This window comes from Neopsephotus bourkii, unplaced genomic scaffold, assembly GCF_033783945.1.
Source record: "Neopsephotus bourkii isolate Nb327-2 ecotype Australia unplaced genomic scaffold, CSIRO-AGI_Nbou_v1 NB_479, whole genome shotgun sequence".
Lineage (NCBI taxonomy): Eukaryota > Metazoa > Chordata > Aves > Psittaciformes > Psittacidae > Neopsephotus > Neopsephotus bourkii.
The window spans coordinates 983,044-1,006,163 of NW_026900980.1; the positions used below are offsets into that span (position 1 = coordinate 983,044).

A 23,120-nucleotide genomic window follows, 5' to 3' on the forward strand; every position below is an offset into this window, starting at 1 on the left:
ACTGAGCTTTGCATCTCTTATCCAGCGACACTTCTGCAGGTTCCAACAAGTTACCATACTTAATAAAAGAAACCACATAAATCTCTTTTATCACAGAAAGAAGAGCAAAACTCCTGACATTGCTTGGCTTGCTTAGTTTATGTGTTGGTCTAAATGCATTTTATGGTTTTACATTAAATTTAAGCCACTAGGTTTGTGGGGGTTTTTTGAAGTTAGTTTTCTGTTGTTTGGTTGGTTGTTTTATTTTTTTGCCTGAGAATAACAAAATAACATTAGCACAAAGCAATTAAAACCCCCTGGATACATAAAGGACTTAAGTCGAATTACTTATTCTGTAGAGCAAGAACATGATTTACAAAGAGATTAACAAAGTCATGTTCTAAGCAGCAAGAATGAAAACTGAATGTATAATGCCAAGCAGTCTGCTCAGGTTTCTAAGAAAACAAAGAACATAAAACAGGGTCACCACCTTAGATACTATATACAAGCACTTAAGCATTACGACAATGTAAACATAACTTAAAAAGAAAATCACCATTGAATGCATTTATCAACATTGTACTTAAAATATTAGATTTCCAGTTTCTTCCAGATAACTTCTCTTACGCAAATATGAATCAATAACCTCCTAAATTAACAGAATGCTAGTTTTACCAGGCTATTAAATAGTTGTACAATTTGTCTCCTATAGAGTACAAAGAGATTCATTGCAACGTGGAATTCTTGTTAGAAGGTGTATTTTTTTGCTGCTGGTCTATCTCATCTCAAGAAATATATCGTAAGCCTTAGAAATATCAGGAAGCTATCTTTTCTGGCAATTTAATTTTTAGATCTGAATAAAATATACATCAGAAACTTGCAGAAATTTGATTTGGAAGGAAAAATAAAGCTAATGTTAAGTAGATCTGTTGCGTATTAATTTTGAATGAACTAGGCTCTCTCAGTTTACAGACCATTTTACACATCAAAGAAATTATTAGGCTCCAGAGAAACTTAGCTATAAACACTGCACCCCAACTGTTTCAAATCTGATCTTCAGAGAACTTTACAGACACAAATCTGAACGCCTTGAAGTACAGAGCAGAAGAGAAGCCAAGCCAAACATTTTCTTCAAAAGAATTCAGTATTTGCATTTTTTAGGCCGGAAGACAAAATTTTAAGTTCAAGATTCTAACTTTGCATCAGTATCTTCAAAAATTTAAGGGTTGGCATGACTAGGTGAAGACTGCAACATCCAGGATGCATGAAAGGGAGGTGACTGTATTCCCAACTGTAAATGCTGTGACGTAGTTAGCTTCCACTATAAAGCAGTAACATCTAGCTTCTCATTGTGGATATTTGCCTGTTGTCTGTGTATTCTTCTGAAGAAATGTTGCGTATTTTAATACTGCTTTTAAGAGGCAGTAACTCCATGCAGTGTGAGCTATACACTGCTTCTGTCATAGCCAAAACTACACAGCAGGCTTTGCCGCTGTCCTTATATACCAGGAAAACAGGAAACTCTGAAAGATGTAATATGACCACTGCTAAGCCACCAAAACATTCTACGGTCTATGCCCATAAATTCAGGTTTTGGTGGGAATATTCTTTAAACACATCAATCAAAACACTAATATACGGCAGGCTTTGGATTTAGTAACCATCACCTCCACGGCAGCATAGATCTTAACAGCAATGTACAACATTTAATTTTAACCAGAATCCCTTGTCTTCCTCCTTTTAAAGTGCACTTCTATAAAAACTGAGTATCAACTTCAGCAGACTTGTTTGATAATAATTTCCAACAACAGCTTCATAACAGCACAGCACAAAGCTTATTCTCCCAATGCTTGTTGGAGAATGAATCTGAACATGTGGTATTTTTTTCTGGAAAAAGACAAACCTGAAACAAAATAAGCCCAGTTTCCCATTCAAAACACATGAAAAAGAAAGCGGAGTGTGCTATAAGAAAGTTGCCTACACACTGGGAGCACAATGAAATTTATACAGATATATGAGCTGTGCTCTAGTTAGAAATTCATCCTTGCTCAGATATCTAAAGGATAAATGTTATCCTCAGATTTCTGTGTAAACCCACATAATCATTTAAGGCTTTGCCTCCTTCCTGGATTAACTATAGTACAGTTAACAGAAAGAGTTTCACCTCCTGTCTTTTACCCAGGGGGAATATTGACTCTCCTGTCTTTATCTCCAGTGTATAAGAAGTTACTGAACAGTTGTGTTTCCAGAGCAGTGTCACTTCAAGGTACTGACAGAAGACGGAACTTACTCCAGTAGACAGAACTGAGTATCCAACCGTTGTAAAGAAGCTGAACTTCCAGTTAGAAAGTTAAATCAACTCTTATCAGACAGAGCGCAATTGCTTTTACCCAGCTGAAGCAACGTTCACCAATCGTTTTGACTGGCCATCCTATTCAGAAGAGGTGAAGCAGTGGACCATGCTCCTCGGCCTCATGCTGGTTACTGAAGTGACCAAACACATAGAGCTCAATAGAGAAAAGTAGGTTGGAAGGGAACACGGCCACACAAATATGAAATCTGTTAGCTGTGAACAACAACAAAAACAAACCAAGGGGTTGGGTCGTTTCACATGGCAACAGCAACGAGCGTGAACTGGATATGCAGGAAAATAAAACTACACAATATAAATTTCCCAAGTCATTCTATGTATAGCCCCGTTTCTCTGTACACACTGTTGGGTAATGAATACAAGAAAGCTGAAGGGGCACCAGCATGGATGTGAGTTTCTCTTCCCTTGAAGTGCCTTTACTTTCTGAACACAGCAGCACTTCTGCTTATGACTGCTCATTAGTGCCCTCTGTTGCATCTGATGAAGTCTTGTCTGTTTTCTTCGATTTCCTCTGCAGTTGCTCTTGTTCCTTCTTTCGAAGCTTTTCCCTTTGCTTTTCCATTTTCTCTTGAGCTTTGCGAGCTTTTTCCAAGGATGCTTTCATTTCCTTCAGCTTTTTCTTAACGATTGCTCTATCCTGGGAAGATGTCATACCAAGAGCCTGAGGTTGGCAAAATCAACAAAGACAAATAATTTAATATGGATTAATCTATCAATTTTTTTTCCATATTCTAAGAATAGGCCTTCTTAGGTAGAAGACTGTAACAACTAAGCAAGTTTGAGACAGACTCAGATACATTACTGATGTGTAAGACACTTCCATACTACTTTCCATGCCTTTCACTTCTAGAATATCAAAGAATCCTATCTCATTGCCACCACAAATGTTATTGATCAAATGAGGCAAATAAAGGTTAAACTATCTGCCTGAGGTCATCTAAGCCTACACAGAACAAGACTTCCCGATTCTCACTGCTACGTCTTAGTCAAAATTTCACTAGCTCTGTTCTAACACCCCCTAGTTAGTGAAATACCAGCAAAAAAATTCTGAAAGGAAACATTAAACCTGGACCTTCAGATCTGATGAGCTTCCCACAACTCCTTCTTGTATTTATTTTTGACAAAAGTAGGCTCATATTTTCACTACATGAAACAAAACTGGTTTTAATTCTAACATAGTACAATAGGTGTCCGCTTATACCTCCAGTCTCCCACTAAACCACTCTGCATTTGCTACTTCTGATGTATGCCCATTTACTGTCTTCTCTGAATCACCCCTTTACAAAACAGCTGGAAGAGAAATACATGCATGCAAATACCACTTCTACACATGTAGATATAGGCACTTTATATAGACCCAGGGTTTTGACAAAACAAATGCCCTCTACCCCTGAAGCTTCTGAATCCATATGGGAATTTCCTAAAGTGTTGCTGTGGCTTTATGCTCTGTGTTTATTATTCTAGTCTATCAGCACTCCACACAAAGGGATTCACTGCTTTCTGGCTGAATAGTTACTCCCTGTAAGATAAACTGAAGGCACAACAAATACTACAGTTAGTCTTGCAGTCCAGTCAGTCAGTTACCTTGAGCTTACTCCCATCCAGCTGAAGAAGATGCTCCCCGTTTATGTTTTGGGCACTGAATTCTGAAACATACTGCTCAAGGTTCAGGCTCATTAACCAGTGGGACACCTGCTGCACGCTCCACTCCTGAACAGCACGACTCTGATACTGACTGTGCTTAGGAGACTGGCCATCGTCAAGGATCTGTGACAAAAACATGCTGCATTATTACTGAAAGGGAACACAATGAGTATCAACATTTCTGTGTACAAACCGCCAGCATCACAGCAGAGGTATGTGCTATCTTTACGCCACAATAATAACTATTTCACACTGCTTTATCACATCTGTATCTAACCAGCCATCTAAGAATTGGCACAATGTACCCTGAAAGTCTTCTATCTATAAATAGAAGAAGATAAAGGAACTGGCATTCCTTTTAACCCAACAGGAACTGAAATGGCCAGGTGGCACGATTCAAAACAGGTATGCTTCCATGCCCTCACAAGATTTTTATCCTTCAAATTAGAACATTTCTAAAGGATGCATTGATTTCTGCATTCCACTTCCTGGGCTCATTCACAGACGTTTATGGTGTCTTTAAGTTATAAAGCAAGAAATTCAGGGATGGGGAACCTCAGAAACACACTCTACAGTTCAAAGTGATGACATCAAACAGCCAGTGAGACTGATACTATCTATGGAAGACTATGAGATGACACAGAGGAGTGGTAAGGAACACAAAGCAATTCCACAGCCCTGGCCCTGCTCTCATCACGTTGTGCCACTGCTGCTGCAGAGGAGAGCATGATCACAGTACCAAGAGGGGCAGGTGGGGCATCAGCTGCTGGGGCAGCCCCATGTTCCTGACCTGCCACTCTATTTCACCCAGAGGTATGTCAGTGAGGTCTGAAACAAAAGCTACTGTGTCCCAGCCATAGTCAGAAAGCAGCTGTTATGGGCTGCAGCAGCTGCCTGCTGTTAGAGCAGCTTTTACACTGGGTTAGATGATGCTGGGAGCTCTATCAGCTTCTGGCTGACCAGTTCTCAGGGCTGGGGAAAAGATGGTTCAAGCACTATCTTTTCCTTCTCTTATTGCCAGCAGGAACTCGGTGCAGCTGATGCTTAGCCTGGTGGATTTGCTCTGACACAAACCCGCCTCCCCCTTCCAACCTATCTGCAAAATCTGCAATTTGCTATGGCCTTGAAACCTCCTAGCAGAAAGGAGAGGGGAACTCAAGACAAGCAGAGAGGAGGCAGTGACATCTGCATGTTCTGCTCGAACAAGGGGGTTTGCCACACAACGCCGTAAAACAAGGAATGTGAATCTGCAAATGATGTGGCACATTGGCACACGATGGTCACACGATTCACCACAACAGCACACTAGTATCTCACCTCATCATCAATCATATCCAGGCTCTGAGTGAGGGAGCAACAAAGAAATGGGAAAGAAAAGCATTATAGAAACAAAATACAGAACATGTAACAGCATGTAAAAGTTCAGGCAAGGGCAGCACCAAGATTTGCAAACAGATATGGCTACTCAAAACCAAAGAGATTTCTTTAAAAAAAATTACTTCTGGAAGCAGAGAGGTTATGTTGAAAGCTCAGCACAAATGATTTGGCAGCTAAACCTGAGGCTGTGTCAGTGAAACCCCGTTAGAGTTTCTACGCTTGATACCCTAGAACCAGTGGGAATCTTCCTGATGGCTCCAATTCCGAGAGAAAAAGCTCCTTAATTAGAGGAGAAAAACCCTTTCATTTTTTTTTCATCTCCTTCAAATAATTATGATCTGCCAGAGAAGCCTGAGCGAAGGAGTTCTTGCAGCAATAGGCTAGGAAAGGCTGAGGGGCAATGCTGGCCTAATCCCCTGCCAGAGTGCTTGTGGAAGCTCCCACTGCAGCTCTTGCTGAACACGCTGCCTGATTCAGAGGCTGCAATTTGGCACAGCATAGGATGGGGAAAACACATTCATTTTTATAGACCTGTTCAGGCTCAGTATTTTAGAAGCGATAAAGTAGAGAGCTGAACAAGCAAAATGAAAGCATTTTCAAGCTTTTAGTTCAATACCACTGGGAGCAGAGCACTGTCACATTAAAATACATAATATAAGGAGAATGAAACATGGTAAGAGAATGAAATGTACTATTGAGATAGTATTAACACTAAATAAAGTCTAAAAGACAACGTCATAGTTTTCAGCAATTCACAGAATACAGAATTCATAGAATTCACTCTATATAGGAGTGTCTACATTCTCCTATGATTGTTATAAATTTTTCCCCTTTATTACCTGCAGGAAGTAACCTCTGAAGAATGGCTGGGTTTATAGACTTGCATGTTGTCAAATGGGGTTGCATGGAGCAGCTCTCATTCTTTAAGCCCTTGCAAAACCTGCAAGCACTAATAGAACTAACCTATCTATCATACAAAAAAGAGACATATGTATTTCAAGTTCCTCCTCTCTAGCAAAAAACCATGGCTGCAACCTCACATGAAAATGTGAAGTTCTTAAGGAGTAAAAGGAGAAAGACACAGGTTTCCCGAGTCCAAAGGACATGTCAACTACTGTCAAATTGTGCAACTTCACCAACAACTAAGCTACAAAACTAGCATCCTAAGAAAAATACTTTCAATACATTATATTCATCTCAATTATGTCAGCAATTTCCAGGGTTAGGAATGCTTTTCCACATTAGCATTGTTTGAAAAAACTCTGGTTTGAAGTAACTGAATTGAAATCCACTGTGCAAAGCAAGCACGAAGAATGCAAAGTGGATTAACACATATACATTCTAACCAATGTACATACATTCAGGTACAGTAACACACATGTTATTTTAATGTATCAGGGTAAAAATTGGCCTAGGTAAAAGTGCCTGACATCTCAACTATACTTACCAAACTATACTGTACATTTATTATCTCAAAACTGTCTCAACTATATCTAGTTTAGTGTATGTTTATACCTATCTATGGGTCCACATGTACATACTTTGAATGTAGGGAAAACGTACTGAAATGTGTGAGGATATAGCAACTCTCAGGAAACAAACAGCATTCTACTTTCCTACAGTAATATCATAGGACCTTTATTTCAAATAATAATTACATGAACAAGAAAAATAATAATCTAGAAACCAACATTAATTTTCTTCTCCCATTCTATTGACTAGAAAATATTCCTTTATTATTTGAGTAACTAGGAAGCAAAATGCTAATGGAAAGGAAACAACCATTTCACACCTTAATTTCATTAGCATACCTCATCTGATGACAGTACTAAGGAGTGTGAGAAACCTGGGGGTTTAGGTTCTGCTCCTAAACCACTCAGATCGGCTGAACTTGTGCTGCTGGGACTGAAGTCATCATTGAATGTGAAATTCTGTGGAGAAAAACATGAATGAGTTTGAATGAATGAACGGTCTCGTATGCATATCTAAAAGGGAAATTTGCTTTCTGTCTTCCAGGTTGGCATAGCTCAGGAGTGATTTCGTTTACCAGGCCAGTTATAATACACATGAGGAAGCCTAACCTTTAGTATTGTTAATATTTATAGAATACACTGTATTTTTACCACTGCGTACTTCAAGACACACCTTTGCCAGCTTAATGAGTCAATGAATAGCAAAGGAGTCTCAAAGCAATTTCCAGACTCCCTCTTAAGATGCTGGCTCTCATCCTGGAACTGAATTACTGCTTCTGTGGGTTAATCACTAGCATTTTACTGTCCTCCAAATATTTAGGACAAGCGTAGCACAGGCAGCAGCACAAAGAATAGGACAGAGGATTAATTAGCTGAGAGAAGTGAAAACTGCTACTGAGAGAACAAAGAGAATATCCCACGAATCCATTTCTGAGTCCAAATAATCACCTAGAAAAGTGAAAGGAACCTCCCTCTTTGCCTATTCCTTTAGAAAAAAACTGAAATTGAAAGTATAAGAGATCTTTGGACATCGAGTGTTATTTACTGAACTAACAACCATAAAACAAACATCACACCTTACAGCAAAGAACAGCAAAATAATGTATGTATTTTCCAGGAATGCAGCAAAATTACCATCAGAAGAAGATAAAAATTAACAAGCATTTCATATTAGAGTGAGAACCATAAAGAAACCTAAATCTCTGTATCTAAAAAAATGACACCATTCCTGTTAATTTGAATACACACTTTATGACAGAGAGACCTCTAATGTCCACTCTAATCTAATAGCTAAATGAATATAAAATTCAATTCACCGTAGACATTCAATTTCAACAACAAAAAAATCCAAACATCAAAACCAAAAACAACACTAAAAATGTTATCTTTCTATTATCCCCCCCGAAGATATTTCCTGAAAACCAGAAGTCTTTTAAAAATATCAAGGGCTGGTGCTTATAATTTCGATGGAAATCCAACCGAATACTGGTACCATGCTCTGCTTTAAAAATCTGAATAGCAGTATAGGAACTGTTAATTTAAGAGCCTGCAAACTACAGAGAACATCAAAATGTTTTTGTAATCAGTTTTCTCACACCTACACTGAGAATTCCTGTTTTTCTGAACTCGTTATAGAGAAGAAAATCAGAGTAGCTTCCTTAATATGAAAACTTTTAGCCCCCACAGTGTTCTTAGGCCAGGAGTTCAACACCTCTACCTCCTGTTGTGTGAAGAACATCTTTTTCTAAGTACTTTGCTTTTTCTTTCACCTCTATTTTGTGCAAGTTTCAGCTTTACAATGAATTTAAGTCTTTAAAATTTTATTTTCTATAGTAAACACACAGGATAGCCAAGGTCTGCTAATGATTATGATAGCAGGACAATTCCCCCCAAATCACTCAACCTAACTGTAAAAGAAGGTGCTTTTTCCCCATTTGAAAATTGGTGAAATTTGAAAGTTACTTTTATACAATGCCTGTTTAAAGGCACAAATAGGATTTACATGTCTAATTCTCATCTTTCTTTTTCAAAAGAAACTGAGTAACTGATTAGTTTCTCCTTAAACTTCAGAGATTTCACCTGTGGCCTTCACTATCAGTCTGACTTGGACTGGTCAGCCCTGTGTTGGCTCTCCCCACCAGATAACGTAAGCACAGCTATGACCTTGCACAACTTGGTGGACAGCAGAAGCTAAGGTATCAACAGCTTCTAGTATCATAAGAGTAAGAAATGCCTGTGCAAATTACTATTATGTACATGCAGGTACTGGCAGAAGACAGAGAAATTAGTTTTCTGATTCATACTCCTCTACATAAAGTTGAGAACTGTATCTTTTCTTTTTACCAGACCAATATAAAAAGTCAACTCTTGCAAGTTATAAGAAGATAAAGGCAGGGAAGTATTTTCCAGAAGTGAAAATAAACATGAAAAAGATAAGTATATTACTAGAACTAAGGGTTATTTAAGGAGTTATCATGCTGAAACATTCATGCACATAGAAAGGAATCACACAAATGTATTAAATTGCAATAGTTCATGTTTACAGTTCAAGCATCTTCATATAGAGAATTAAATCCAACGTCCAGCATGCATGACAAACAGCTTTCATTACTGGGGGAAAAAAGGCAGATGACTGACGGCATAGAGCATTTCTTCACTTGCAAACATCTCATTTGAACATGGGTAGGTACTCCCACAGTCCTGAAGAATGCAGAAAATATCCATAACTGAATACACAAATCTAGCATTTGTTCAGTGGATCCAAATGCTAATTTCCACTGGCACCACTTGCTTTCGTTATGGTACAGCACACCAGTTAGTTTACTGAATTAATGTACATTAAGACAGAGTAAAAAGGTAGAATGGGGAATGGTACAATGACAGAGATGTTCTGTTTGGATGCGCTTTTACCGTACAATGAACACCATGCTCTGTTTATTGTAGTAGTCACATATTGGCTTGTTCTTTTTCCAGGAACATGAAGCCAATTATGCCACTCAACACAGTGGGAATAAGGTAGTTTTTTATTTTCTACCTTTGACCCTTTTTTAGCTGGACTTATATTTTCAGAAGAAGGTTCAGTTGAGCTGGCGGATGATGGCAGGTTGCTAGAAGAATGGGATCCCTTGCCACTCTCTCCATACCATGTGAATGGTACACAGTGTGGGAGAGAGGAGGATCGATCTGCTACAGATCTAGCGTTTGCTGATTTCTGCAGCATCTCTCTGATGGTCCTGTTTAAGAAAAAGGAGCAGGAATATGTCTTAGATTATAAAATAAAACAACATGCTAGAAGCAGTTAATTGTGAAAAGGGTGACATTCCCTGTAACTGTGACTAAAGAACTGAGTGGCACATGGCTGGCAGGGGCATGCCTGAAAGCTCTCTTTTAGCAGAAGAAAAATGTGTGTTCTTTTGATTCAGTTTTTTAACTTAAGCTCTCTTAGACAGCATGCACCCAGCAAATGGAGACCGGCACCAGCTGAAAATGACTGTACTCCCACCGCTCAGATGTGAACTGGCTCCAGTCAAGAAGCCACATGTTATGTTGGTACTTTTCTGAGCCCCAGTGGTAAATCAGCATAATTAGATTAGACTCAGCACTGACCCAAGTGGGCTCTGGCTCCCAGAGAATGTCTGGCTTGGATTTTGAGCACAGACAGAATGAATCAGGTGATTCTGTATCCATCTATGGGGATGTGCCTTTGTTATAACAGCTAAATACTGTCAAAAATACTATTATCTTGAATTTATAGTTATTAAATATTAAAAATATTAATACAGAAAAAAAGAAAGAAACACCTTTGTGATATTATCAGTTCCTCTGCAGTAACAAGGATTGCAGTGGATAATGTGATCAAGGCAAAGGTAACAGCTATAAAATAAAATAAATGCCAAAACTATTCACTACATATTCAGTACAGTATGTAAATTAAAAATAACTATGCAAAGTGTGTGCCTCAAAGAACTTCTGCATATGTCATATTCTCCTTTTATTTATATTAACGTATCTATTACTGTTTCACAGCATTGTACTTCTACTGCTCTTATCAGCCACCAGTGAACTGCACATATGTAAATCTCCCCTCAACTTCTACCTTCTGGAAGCTTCTAAATCATTATTCTCACAATCACTAAGACCTCTTTATATTGTGATGCCTCTTTTTTGTATGGATGAGATTGAGGTTGTCAAAGGGCCCTCACTCATGGAAGCATAAGAATCCTTCCTCCCTTTCAGCTACATAAGGAAAGGTAGATGTATCTGACCCAGTCAGGCACTCCTTTCTCATCTTCTAATCTTGCTTAAAAGTCGAAAGAAAAAACAAATGATGTTGCCCAAATCACCTAGCTTCAGGCAGGGGAATATATGTTTCTTACTTAAATGGGGAATTTTCTATATATGCAACATTAGTGGTAATCTTAGGAAGTAACTAAGGATTTTATTCACAGATTGTGAGAGCTACTTTTTGGCAATGGCAAAATAACACATGCAACATCCATCTGACAGTGTGATTAATTCTACCTCAATCGGTCAGTGTAATGGACATAATTATAACAGGATGCTGTCTTTTGATCATCACCATCCTTCTTTCAAAGAGCTCGTACAGCACTGGACTGTAAAGAAAACATCCTCACATTTCTTCTGAAGCAAATTCAGTGGAGTTACTAACAAAGGCAGTGACTAGGGGTGTTTAAAAAGCTGTACTGAAATAATAACATTCCAGTTTACAGAGGCACAGTGAGGATTGCAAATGCTTATGAATTTTGAGTTTGAAAACAATATTAAAGTTTGCTTTTAGTAACTGTATCCAAATACAGAAATATTAACAAACAATATAAATTACTGGTTTATTAAATGGTCTACTAAGCAACTGACCTCTACACTGAGATCTGCTTTCTCTAAGTAATATACCTATGCAGTCTCACAGATGTCTATAACACACTATATTGCTACAAGGAATATAATCAAGTTCAAGTATACAAACACACATACATTCATCTTCCCCACCCTGTAGCTTGGTATTTAAATGCTGTACGATATGTAATACCCTGCTAAGGGCACTAGCTGTCTCACAGCTACACAGCAGGGGAGAGAATTTGCTTTAACAAATCTCTCCCTGTCACTAGGGACATCCAGCAGCAAACATCAGCAACTCCAGGTCACACTGCAAGCAGACACACCAATGGAACCAAGTGGAACAGGTTTTCTGACACTAGTACAGAGGCAGTGACTGCTGACTAAGATCACTGAAGATCCTGCCAGATATTTGTGGGATACAAATGTACAGATGTATGCTGAGACAGAACATGGCACTTCAGTAGTGTGCCTGAGGGATTAAGTCAGAAGTCTAAAGCTTTGCTTTTCTGATTTTCCGGAGTTACACAATGTACTTGTCACTGTGTCTCCATATATGAGACTGTCAGCAAAACTCTACAAATTGCTACATACTGGCTTTCTACCACAATAATTTCCTGAGTAGCATTCAAAGTTTGCTTTCTTCTGATAGCTCTTTTATCACTAGGTTTTACTTTGTTTTATGTGCAAATTTTCTTGAGTTGCTCTGTTCTTTCTAGACTTTCAGAGTGTATTAAGTTAGTGCTCCTCATACTAACCTGTATTTCATACCTGGAACCAGCTATTACCCCTGTAGCTATGATCTTGTTAAATTCACCAGTATGTGAGGAGAGTAAAAATTTACATTAGCTTTTTCAGAGAAGATTGCTTCCTGCCATTTTGAACATTCATTTATTCAGAGTCCAGTCGCTGGTGATGTGGTCTCATCAGATTTCACAAGGTATTAAAAATTCCTTTCCTGAGAGTTGGTGATATGACAAATGCATTCAGCATTTTTTCCTATCTATTTTCAATTCATGATGTTCACTTTCAGAACCAAGCCCTCTTGAAAGCATGCCCGATGTGGGTGCTGTGAAGCTGTGGTGAACAGCTGCTGCCCAACCTTGCTCTGGGGGCTTAAAAAAAAAATATGTGGATTTGTGTCAACATTTCTGCTTCACGGGTATTATTAACTGAATGTTTGTGCATCCTGTGGGCCAGCTCCGATAACCTATTTCTGCAAATCCCATTAGCGAATGCAACAGCAGTAGTGACGCACCGATATTGTAATCCTCCAAGTATTTTTAGATTATATGTTAGCCTTTCGTTAGTTATGAAATATAGGTTTGTAAGCTTGGAAGTTTATCACAAAGCTTAACACTTATTTATATGAAGTCAGTGGGACTGTTAATGTTCCCGTCTGCTAGCATGATTAGGTTTTTTCAGTGTTACTGGCATATCATTTCATGCATCTTCAGTGTTTTACCCATACCTACTGCAGTAGGTCACCCTAATAGCTTCTTTCTCTTTCCGCTTCTTGCCCTTGTTTGAACTCCTTCTCAAGGGAGCCCTACAACAATATTAGAAGACATCAGGAAACTTCTTTGAAATTTTACTTTCAACCCTTTTAATGAAAAAAAAAGCAGCATTTTAAATAAAAAGATGCTTACCCAAGATCTGCAAGTTTTCGCTTTAGTTTCTCTGTATGCCCTAGAATAGGGCTAGCTGTTCTTGCTGCCTGAGCACATGTGGCACCATCTAGGATACATTTGTACATGGAAGAATGTACATTATTAATTGCTACTGATAGTTATTCCATTTTCCATCCAGAACAGTTGTGTATTTTTTCATAATTAGGTATGCATACATGTGTGGGTACAATTTAATTAGGTGAATTATTCTCATGTTTAAGAAGATAGTGTGAAGTGGAATAAAAATAAATAAGTATTTTCAGAATTTGAAAATGCACACAAAGAAATCTTATTTTCATTGAAGAAAATGAAAAGTTAATTTTGGTTGAGTTTGAATGGATAGGTAGCAAGTCAAACAATATAAAAGATGTACAGGCAAATATTACAGTGAATCCATTCTGAAACTCAGCTGTAGCCACTTAAGTTTCCTTTTACAGAATTCATTTGGTATGTATGATTTACTTCCAAAATGACTCCTGAAACCCTTTCTTGAACTTTGGAGCCAAGAGTACCTTTTATGATGGACACATTAGGTTAACAGTTATCTGTTTAGCTTGAATATCTTTGTTAAAACAAACATCTAACTTGAAATCCAGCCACTGAATTGAAAACGCATTAAAAGTAGATTAGTCAGTAAATTTGCCCTGAGATGTCTAGCAATTTTTGATCTCTTCTACACTCAACAGCCTAAAGAGGAAACAGTCTGCAGTACCTATAAAGTCAAAACAATGAATCTGAGTCTGCAAAACATCCTGTGAAATCTGCATGGCAGCTAAAAGAAAACACACAGCAGCTGAAAAATTCAGACAGTTTCTGTGATTCTTAAACGTTGAGTGTCCCCAAATACTCTAGAGGAAGCAAATGAAGGTCAGTCATTCGTGTCACTTTACAATGTGATCTCGGATGTACAGTGACTTTGAACTGAAAGCACTGCTGGGTTTGTGGATTTATCCTACTGTAGCTGACGTAAATTAAGCCTTCAGAATTAACCCGAAATACTGCAGCACTATCGCACAGTCAGCTATGTGTACAGAACTTTGTATATTGCTTTGTGAATAATATTTGGCCAAGTTTTCATTCAAGTAAAAAATTCAATGTGCAACTGCTTCATACATCCCAGGACAAGCAGGAAAATAAGGCTATACCCACACTCTAAAAACCACACTGTTTCTACCAACTCAAGTCCTTATATTAAAAAACCCATTCAAGAACAACTGACAGGTAACCTCATTCCAAAAAAGCGAACAAAAAAAAGGGTAATATGAAGAGTGACAAAAGCAAGGCAAAGTCTCCTGAGAAGAAACCCACTCCCCAGGGAGGCTGAGGAACTCAACTTTGCATCAGCCCTGCACTTTGCTTAATGTTTATTTTCACACTAAGTATTCACAGGGAAGTGGGGCTTGGGGGTCAGGGGGCAGTGGGCTTTTTTGAGAAACATCTTAATGACAGTAAATGCAAGGTCTGCTGCTTTTGTGGTGGGCAAATAATGAAAGCATTTAGTAGCTGGAGGTTTTGCTGCTGTAGTAGAAGAAACAGTCTGGAAAGCTCACAAGGGACACGTACTGCTACCTGCTATGGCAAATTTCTATTTGGGCTGTTGTATCACTATGCTCCCAGTCATACGCAGCTTGGCCCAGCTGGGTCCTTAGAATAATGACAATTTGCTGGGAAAAACATTCATGCTGGCTATGGGATACAGTGGAAGATGGATAGGCTGGGTCCCAAAATCAGCTTCAGTGGCAGAGTAGATTTGAATCTACAGGGTCTTGCACACAGAATCATAGAATGGTTTGTGTTGGAAGGGACCTTAAAAATCACCTAGTACCAACCTCCCAGCCATGGGCACACATTCCACTAGACCAGGTTGTTCAAAGCCATATCCAGCCTGGTCTTGAACACTGACAGGGATGGGGCAGCCACAGCTTCTCTGGGCAACCTGTGTCAGTCTCTCACCACCTTTACAGTAAAGAATTTCTTCCTAATGTCTAATCTAAATCTACCCTCCTTCTGTTTAAAGTCATTCCCCCTTGTTCTATCACTACATGCCCTTGAAAAAAGTCCCTCTCCAGATTTCTGTGCCCACCCTGGATGGGCACATCTTCCCTGATTCCTTCTAGTTCTTCTAAAAGGGTGAGGGAGAGTCAGTTCCTCACAACAAATGATGAAGAAGCTGTTTAATACATCACTTTCAGGGTCATGGAGCTGGTGTAAGCAATCTGTGGCTCATGGATGTGAAAGGAGACTAGACATGACAAGAGTTGCAGCCAGCCTCAGATCAGCACAGCATTGCCCATAGGGGTCACCTCAGCTGCCTTGACAAAGGTGATGCTGCACCAAACAAGCAGAACTGAAGAAAATAATTATACACATACATGAAAAAGTTGTGCTTAAAAGACAAATAAGCAAAATTCCTCAACATTTTGCAATGAAACCAGTCACATGCCACTTCAGCTCTTCCTACAACACTGCAGGATTTCATAAGAAAAAAGCCAAGAGGCAAGTGTGAGCTCGCTAGCACTCACTTCTGCTAATGAGAGATTAATCAGTGGACACACATATGTCCACAGATATTCTCTCTTTCCGTGTCAAAAAAAACAAAACCCTTCCTGAACACGCAGAACAAACACAGTAGCCCTTTTTATTTTCTGACCTGCTAAGAGATGACAGCCAAATTAATAATCAATTAAAACAGCATCACTACAACACTTGTTGCCACACAACTGCTTGTAGGATATGTCTTCTTGTAGGACTTACTGAATGCAAATTTTCCTTTAGAAAGTAAATTGCTCTGGTTAATTTTCATGTACTCATCAGAATCTGATACATCCAAATCACTGGCTGTTTACTTAACAGTCACAGTGGGGAAAGCATGAAGTGATATTTAGACAGAGATTATTTTTCAAACCTAAAATGGAAAGAGTGACACAGTGGGTGGACTATAATACCCTATTCCTTACACTACAAGGCTGGGTTCCACTAAATTGTTATGAAGATATTTTTCATACACCAGCTGGAAATGGAGGATTTACAACTCCACTGATAAACCAATCATACACTCAAGCTGACGTTTGGAAAGTCACATTCTTATGTTCACACCCTTATTTTTACTTGCAAAACTCAAATACTGACTTTAACTTTGATTCATTCAGAATTATACAATTGTGTACAGTTAGAGTAACAATTTCAGAGTAACAATCTGTATTTTAAAAATCTATGTGAAAGCCATGTATGCAGGTGAAGAAAAACAAGTTTCAAATCAATAGCCAGTCTTTTCAGACACACAAACAAAACCCCTCAATAAATTGTTCTTTTCAGTTAATTTAAGTAAGGCAAAGTCTGTTATGAACCTATCCAGACCTATTCCCATAGTCCTCACTCATAAACAGTTTTTATCACATATTTTAACTTATGTGACAGTTTGAGAATACAAGGTGCATAGCTAAGAATGCCGAAGCTGTGTAAACTGCTATTTTTCACTTCACAAGGCATCTGAAAAGGAGGGCTCAGTATTCTGTGCTGTATCTTATTGTTAATGCCTTTAATAAACAGTGTCTGAGACGTGCACCTAAGCTGGGTACGACTGCATGTTTTATCCAGCTTAAACTGAATTAAATAAATTACGACGCAGCCAAGCTCCCCCAACAAATTTGTATTTTTTTCTGCAAACGAAAGTCTCCAGACATTAACCTCTTGTTTGATCTCAGACTATGCTGCCTCTCAGCAATTAAAAGCCCCAATCTGTTATTCTTGCTTTACACTCCTTTCCCCACCCTTCAAAAAAATCACCTAGCACTGCCAAAATCACATAATTCGAGCTAAGTACACTGTGTTAAGCATGTTTCTAATACAGAAATGTTCCAAGGTCCAATAATTTTGTTGGTTTTGGTTATTTTTTAAACAAAAGATGAGATTTTCTTAAAGGCAACTTCCCGCTAGCTTTTTCAGCAATTTCTAACAAAGACAAAATGAAACAAAACCAAGCAAAACAAAAGAGGAAGGAAGCAGTTCCCGATCTCATTTTAAACTTTGTTCCTTTCTTTTACCATCATACAAGGTCATTTGTAATTTTCTGACCTCCAGATAGGCAACAAAAGTTACAAGATGATGGCCCTCTAATTGCCAAGTTCCTACCACACAACAAAAGTTCATAAAGTAGACTGGAGCAAAATGATGCATCAATTTATTGTAAAAAACAGTTAATACCTTTTTCCTGTATAATATTCCTGCCAGATGGGTGATGCAAAGGAGATGCTTCAGAGCTGTGCCCAGATATTGAAGGAGAGGAAAGTGGAGTGTCCCCCCGAGCATGTGGGGAAAGAACACCTCCTTTGTGGTGCTGTCCTTCTTCTTGGTTTTCAGTTAGGTTGTCAAGTGAGATTGTTGCACTGCTAGCCACAGGGGAGAGGGAGGAAGCACCAGAATCTGATGCTGGTGAGGATGCTCTCATACATAAGGGCAGTGGTGATTTTGAAATGTGCATGGGACTACTGTAACTGTTTGATGGCTGTTGGTATAAGAGATTATAAAGCAGGTTATACCATTTAGTAACCAATCAGAGCAAGGTTTACTTTGAACATGCAATTATTTTATTCATTATTTAGCCTTCTATTTGTATGAAACGGTTTAGCAATTCATGTCGTTACCTTTCGATACCACACACTGTTGTTTATTGGTATTTGCTTTCAGACAGAAGTCAGAATAGGACAAAACAGCAAGCGAAGTGTTAAATTAGTAAGTAGAGAAATGCATGATTCAAGTTCTTTTCACCTGCTGTGTACATGAGAAGACTCACTCTGTATTATAAAGCATACATGAATCAGAAAGCCCAGGATTCCTGTTGAAGAAACCAACACAACAAAACCCAAACCCCAGGTGTGCTAACTCACAAGAGACCAGACTCGCACATCACTTAAGGACATTCAGACCATACTGGCCACAGAGAAATTAAGTATTGCCTGTGCTACAATGAAAGGACAAAGACAGAGGATGAAATCACTTACAGGGGCAATCTAGCACTCCACAGGAAGCCTGAAAGAGAGGGTAGAGTCCTTCTCACCTTTCGTTCAAGGCTGTCCTCTCCATCAGTTGAACTGATGCTATCATACAGCCTTGTTCTAGAAGGCCTCTGCCGCTTGTTCTTCACTGAAAGCTGAGCTCGAGTCTTCAGAGCTTTGGAGTCCAGTCTCTCCGTTTCTGGCACTGCTTCATTGAAATCTGTATGAAAACAAGATTTGAAGCTATTTAACAGAAAAGTCTTTGACAACTTTTTCCTAACACAGGACCAAAAGCAATTATTTAAAAATTCAAGAAATGATTCCCACTGTTATATGAAGGATCACACAAAACCAGCTGTACTAGCCCAGAAAGCAGGTCCACTTGGCTTCCCACAGAGGAACTTGCATGTTCGTAGCCTGCAGAGAGTTCTCCTTTATCAGGGCATAAAGTAAAGGAATCCTCATCTTACTGCTCTTTGATGGACATTTCCCAGTATGTGGATGAAGATACCAATTTAAACTCAGGGGACTAATTCATTTATCCCCAATCCTGCCCTTTTAAGCCACCTGAGGTGGAGGGACTGGATGGCCATTTTTCCCCACAGATGCCCCACAGAGCATTTTCCTTCTTTTGTTGCTATTCCTCAAATTACAGAATAAATATCTAGAGCAGTCCTCAGGCTGCTCTACTTTTTAATACAATCAGAATGGCTTACAAATTGAAAGAACACGACTTGTTCTCTCCTGTACTTACTGTCCCCATAAATAACCTTGTCCAATACATGCAAAAGATGAGCAACCGTATCTTCAGTCAGTAGCACACAGAGAGTGACACAGGTAGTATTAAAATAATCAGATAACCATTTGTGATTGGACTGATTTACAGGCAGCCTTTCACAGGATTACAAAACATGTGTTAAATTCATTCCTTTGGACCTACAGTGAAACAGGTTGCTTACTCTACTACTCTGTCCTCCTCAGGAAGGGGAGAAAGTCCCAATCCTCCACTGGATTCTGAGGTCATCTGCTGTTCAAAGTTCTACATGACCTCAATTGCTCACCCCAATCCTTCTGCAAGTAAAAGTATCTTTTCATTAGCACCTGACACTCATTTCTTACTTCCTCCCTTGCCACACTGTCCTCAGAATCTTTTATTTTCTCTTGTAGATTCTTCTCTCTTTCATGCAGTTCCTTCAAACTCTCCAAATTTACGTAAACCCTGGTAAACGTAAGTAAAACATCTCTGTCAGAAGCAAACATCATGGTCCCTCATACAAACAGATTGATCTAAGTGACCTAACACAAATAGGTCACTGAGCTCAATCAGATCACTCAGGGCACTCAGTTGCCTCTTTGCACGCAGATGACATCAGAAGATACTCTGCCAAGCCCCTTTCCTTAAGCAGGAGTCTAGAGAACACAATCATTACTGTGATTACCACCATCTACTACAGCTGTCTGGTTTCAGCTTTCCAGCAGCAACATGTTTTGGTAAAATCATTAGCAAGGAAGAACCTGCAAGTACTGAAAAAAAATTTCAATGCAGCCAGCTGTAAGTGATGCTGCATAAAGTTTATGATGACAGTGAAAATGAAATGAAAGTATCCATCCAGAAGGTTTATGAAAGGCATCCCAAATCACTGCTGTTCAAGGCAGGAATGGGAAGGCCATCATCTGTACAGGAGCAAAGGGACTCTGGTTCTCCCTGCTTAGAAACTGTACTGTGGACATGGACTGTTAGATCTGTCATTATCCCAGTCTAATAGCTTAAAAACTGTCTGAGAGATATGCAGTAAGGCAGCAGTAATTATCCCCCAGAAAACCAACACAATTCACCAGAAGTTTTGGGTGAAAGCCAGGAGATGCGCTCTTCTTAACTTCTGTACTTTCTGAACATCTGGGGTTTGCACAGATGTTGTTTTCTACCATGTATAGTTAACAGAATGAAATGGGGAAAAAAAACCCCAAATGCCAGTGCTCCAATATTTTTATATATCATCAGCAAAGAGCTGGACACCGTCACTCTCACGCTTACTCACTGCTGCCTTTGTACATACAACTTTCTGCTAGAAAAATCACAAAAACCTATTTCTTTGGTTTTGAAGGGAAAGCAGTTTCAGATCTTTCCCCTTTCATCTACTGTCCAAATACTGTTATGACATTCATGAAAATTGGAGAAATACTTCTTACAAAAAAATAGAACAATGAAATCATTTTAATTGTCTAAATTCAAAGCCACCCTACTTTTGAATTCTTGTGAGCAAAGTATACTAAACCCTTCATATATGGCTTGCCTCTACAAACAGAGCTAATGTAACTTCACTTTACTTAGCCATCAATCAATCATCCACTCAAATGAAATCTGAGTATTTCAGCAAGTTTAACATTGTACAAAGCTGCAGTAAAACAAAACATATTTTAAAAGGTGGTTTTTGCAGTTTACAGCACACAAGGAACAGATTCTTTATGGTTTTCACTTTTTTTCTTTTAATCCTTATAGTACAAATCAAACCAGAATCCATCAAACTTACTTACTTGTCCGGAGTACTGCATTCACAACACACTAATTAATTAGAAGCCGATCTTACAGGCATTTTTGCTTTAAACAAATATAACCAGAGTAATCTCAGCCTCACTGAAGCCAGTGAAAAAACACTGACCAACTCGAGCAAACCTGGAAGTTTTCTCACTGCTTCCCACACCATCCTGACCTTCAGTCTCAGAAAATGTCATTTCACCAAGAGTGGAAGCGACTCAGTGACTTTCCAACACCCAAACGAAGAGCTCTTGCTCTTCCTCTTGCTGTGACAAACCACTGGCTCAGAGTCCCCCAGGATTTGGACTGCCGTTTGCTGATTCAAATGACTGACCCAACAGACACGATCCAGTTTTAGTCTGACACTCTGACCTCTTCCCCTGTTGGTCATTTTCTACTGTTCCAGTCAATCAGTGTGCACAGACAGAAGTGTGTAAGTGCTCAAACAGGAAAATGTAAGAAGCAGAACCAGATGGCTGGACAAAGGCATGGATGGTGTGGGGTCTGCCGTATCAGCAGTAATGATCTGTCAGTTCAGCTCAAACTGTCTCGGTATCACAGCCACAGGTTGAGCTAGTATGCCTGCAAATAACTGAGGGGTAAGGCTTCTTCAAGCCCATTTTTATTTTTGCAGATTTATGTTGTCTTAAAGCACTGCAAAGACTTCCAGTACCATGTTCTGCTTTTCTTCCTTGTGTATGAGTTCAATTCTACATTCAGATGACACTACAGAATCATTAGCATTATCTGACATGTAATTATGCTTCCACTGCAAGTACTCCATAGGATAACTACATGCTGTCATGACTTGAACTGCTTGTATTTGCTCTTTCAGATGTACACACTTCCATACATCCCTTCCTTTCACTTCTGAAATTATGCAAACTACCGACACAGCACTGCAAATGGTTATTCACACAAGTGGTCAAAGCAAAATACCACCTGGGCTCCCTTCTCCCCTGAGCTGGGCTGCTTGCACGCAGTGGCTGCTCTCTGTTGTGCTGCAAGTACCTGACCATAGTTTGACCTGTTGCAAAATGGAGCTCACTCAGCATCAGCAGGGGTTTCCCTCCTTCACGCATCACAGCTGCATTTAAACTGGGCTCTCATTGTCAGGTCGTGTGGATCTGGACTCAGATGATCTGGACATCATGAGCCACAGCCCATGCACAGACTTCCCTGCTTGCCCTCAGAGCTGCCTCATCACCATGAGCTTGCCTGGGATCCCAGCTGGCCCTGTTTCCACCACTAGACCTGGCCTGCTTGCTGCGCTCGGGTGCACTGGGACTGGGCTGCTCTTGGGTGGTCTCCCCCAAAGCCACGTGTGCTGTCACCCTCAGTCCTAGCTCCCTCTTCTGCAGAGAGCTGCTGGCCCTCGCTGCTCCCGGCACAAGCATGCACCCTGCATGTTTCCCTAGGAATCTTGCAACCCACTGGGGAGCCTTACAAATCTCTCACATAAAGTCTTAACAGGCTTTATTTTGCTCCCAGAGATGAGATAATCACACTTCCTTTCAGCAGGCATTTAACCACTTGACTCCAATGGGCTTCCATCTGAATTATTTCAGTACCATTGTGGAGCAGGAAACAGCTCACCTGTCCTCCTACTGTTTTTCCATTATAAAGGCTGATAGACTTTAAAATCTCCTTCTGTGAACTGATGCATTCCTGGGTTTCCCAAGGCACCCAGAAAGTATAGCCATCAGAGCAGCCTGAACAGGCATTTACTCAGAGATGAGCAAATACCATCAAAGTCAGCATCAGCACTGCGCTATTTAGATTTCAGACCACTGACTTCTTCCAGTAAATAGCTTGATTCTCTACTGCAAACACAGCTCATAACCACTAAACCAGAAAACTACAATGACTTTATTTTTCTGGAATCTCAGAATAAATCATGTATCTCTAAAAGAAACACAATCCTTAAGCTTCTAGCATTCCCTAGCAAAGGAAAGGAAGAACTCTGTGTGCCACAATGGTTTTGCTTTTCTAACTTCCACTGACGTTACTGGCAACCCCTCAAACTCAGTATGAGGTTACATTACAGCCTGAGGAGTCATAGAGTCTGGCACGATGCTAAACACAGCTGGAGCACCTGCAGCATCAGGGACAGCTACGCTCATACATATGCAACTGTCAAGTCACATACTTTATTTCTTGCCCAAATTTATGACCACGCAAGAATGTAATAAACATCTCAGATCACACTGAAGTGAAAAGCAT

At 39.5% G+C, this 23,120-nt stretch overlaps 1 protein-coding gene across 4 annotated transcripts in view; it reads right to left on the reverse strand.

The window, feature by feature from the left end:
- Positions 1 to 11: 11 nt before the first annotated feature.
- Positions 12 to 23,120, reverse strand: part of PPP1R9A (protein phosphatase 1 regulatory subunit 9A) — a 136,021-nt gene continuing 112,912 nt past the window's right edge. Inside the window, exons 11-19 of one of the 4 annotated variants that reach the window (XM_061350043.1) lie at positions 18,424 to 18,581; positions 17,571 to 17,871; positions 13,347 to 13,434; positions 13,169 to 13,246; positions 9,878 to 10,076; positions 7,183 to 7,302; positions 5,312 to 5,335; positions 3,935 to 4,117; positions 12 to 3,011 (exon numbers count right to left, since the gene is read on the reverse strand). In XM_061350043.1, coding sequence (XP_061206027.1) covers positions 2,796 to 3,011; positions 3,935 to 4,117; positions 5,312 to 5,335; positions 7,183 to 7,302; positions 9,878 to 10,076; positions 13,169 to 13,246; positions 13,347 to 13,434; positions 17,571 to 17,871; positions 18,424 to 18,581 — 1,367 coding nt within the window. In that variant the 3' untranslated portion in view covers positions 12 to 2,795. The remainder of the gene's footprint in view (positions 3,012 to 3,934; positions 4,118 to 5,311; positions 5,336 to 7,182; positions 7,303 to 9,877; positions 10,077 to 13,168; positions 13,247 to 13,346; positions 13,435 to 17,570; positions 17,872 to 18,423; positions 18,582 to 23,120) is intronic. The other 3 variants (XM_061350044.1, XM_061350045.1, XM_061350046.1) reach the window with 3 other exon arrangements.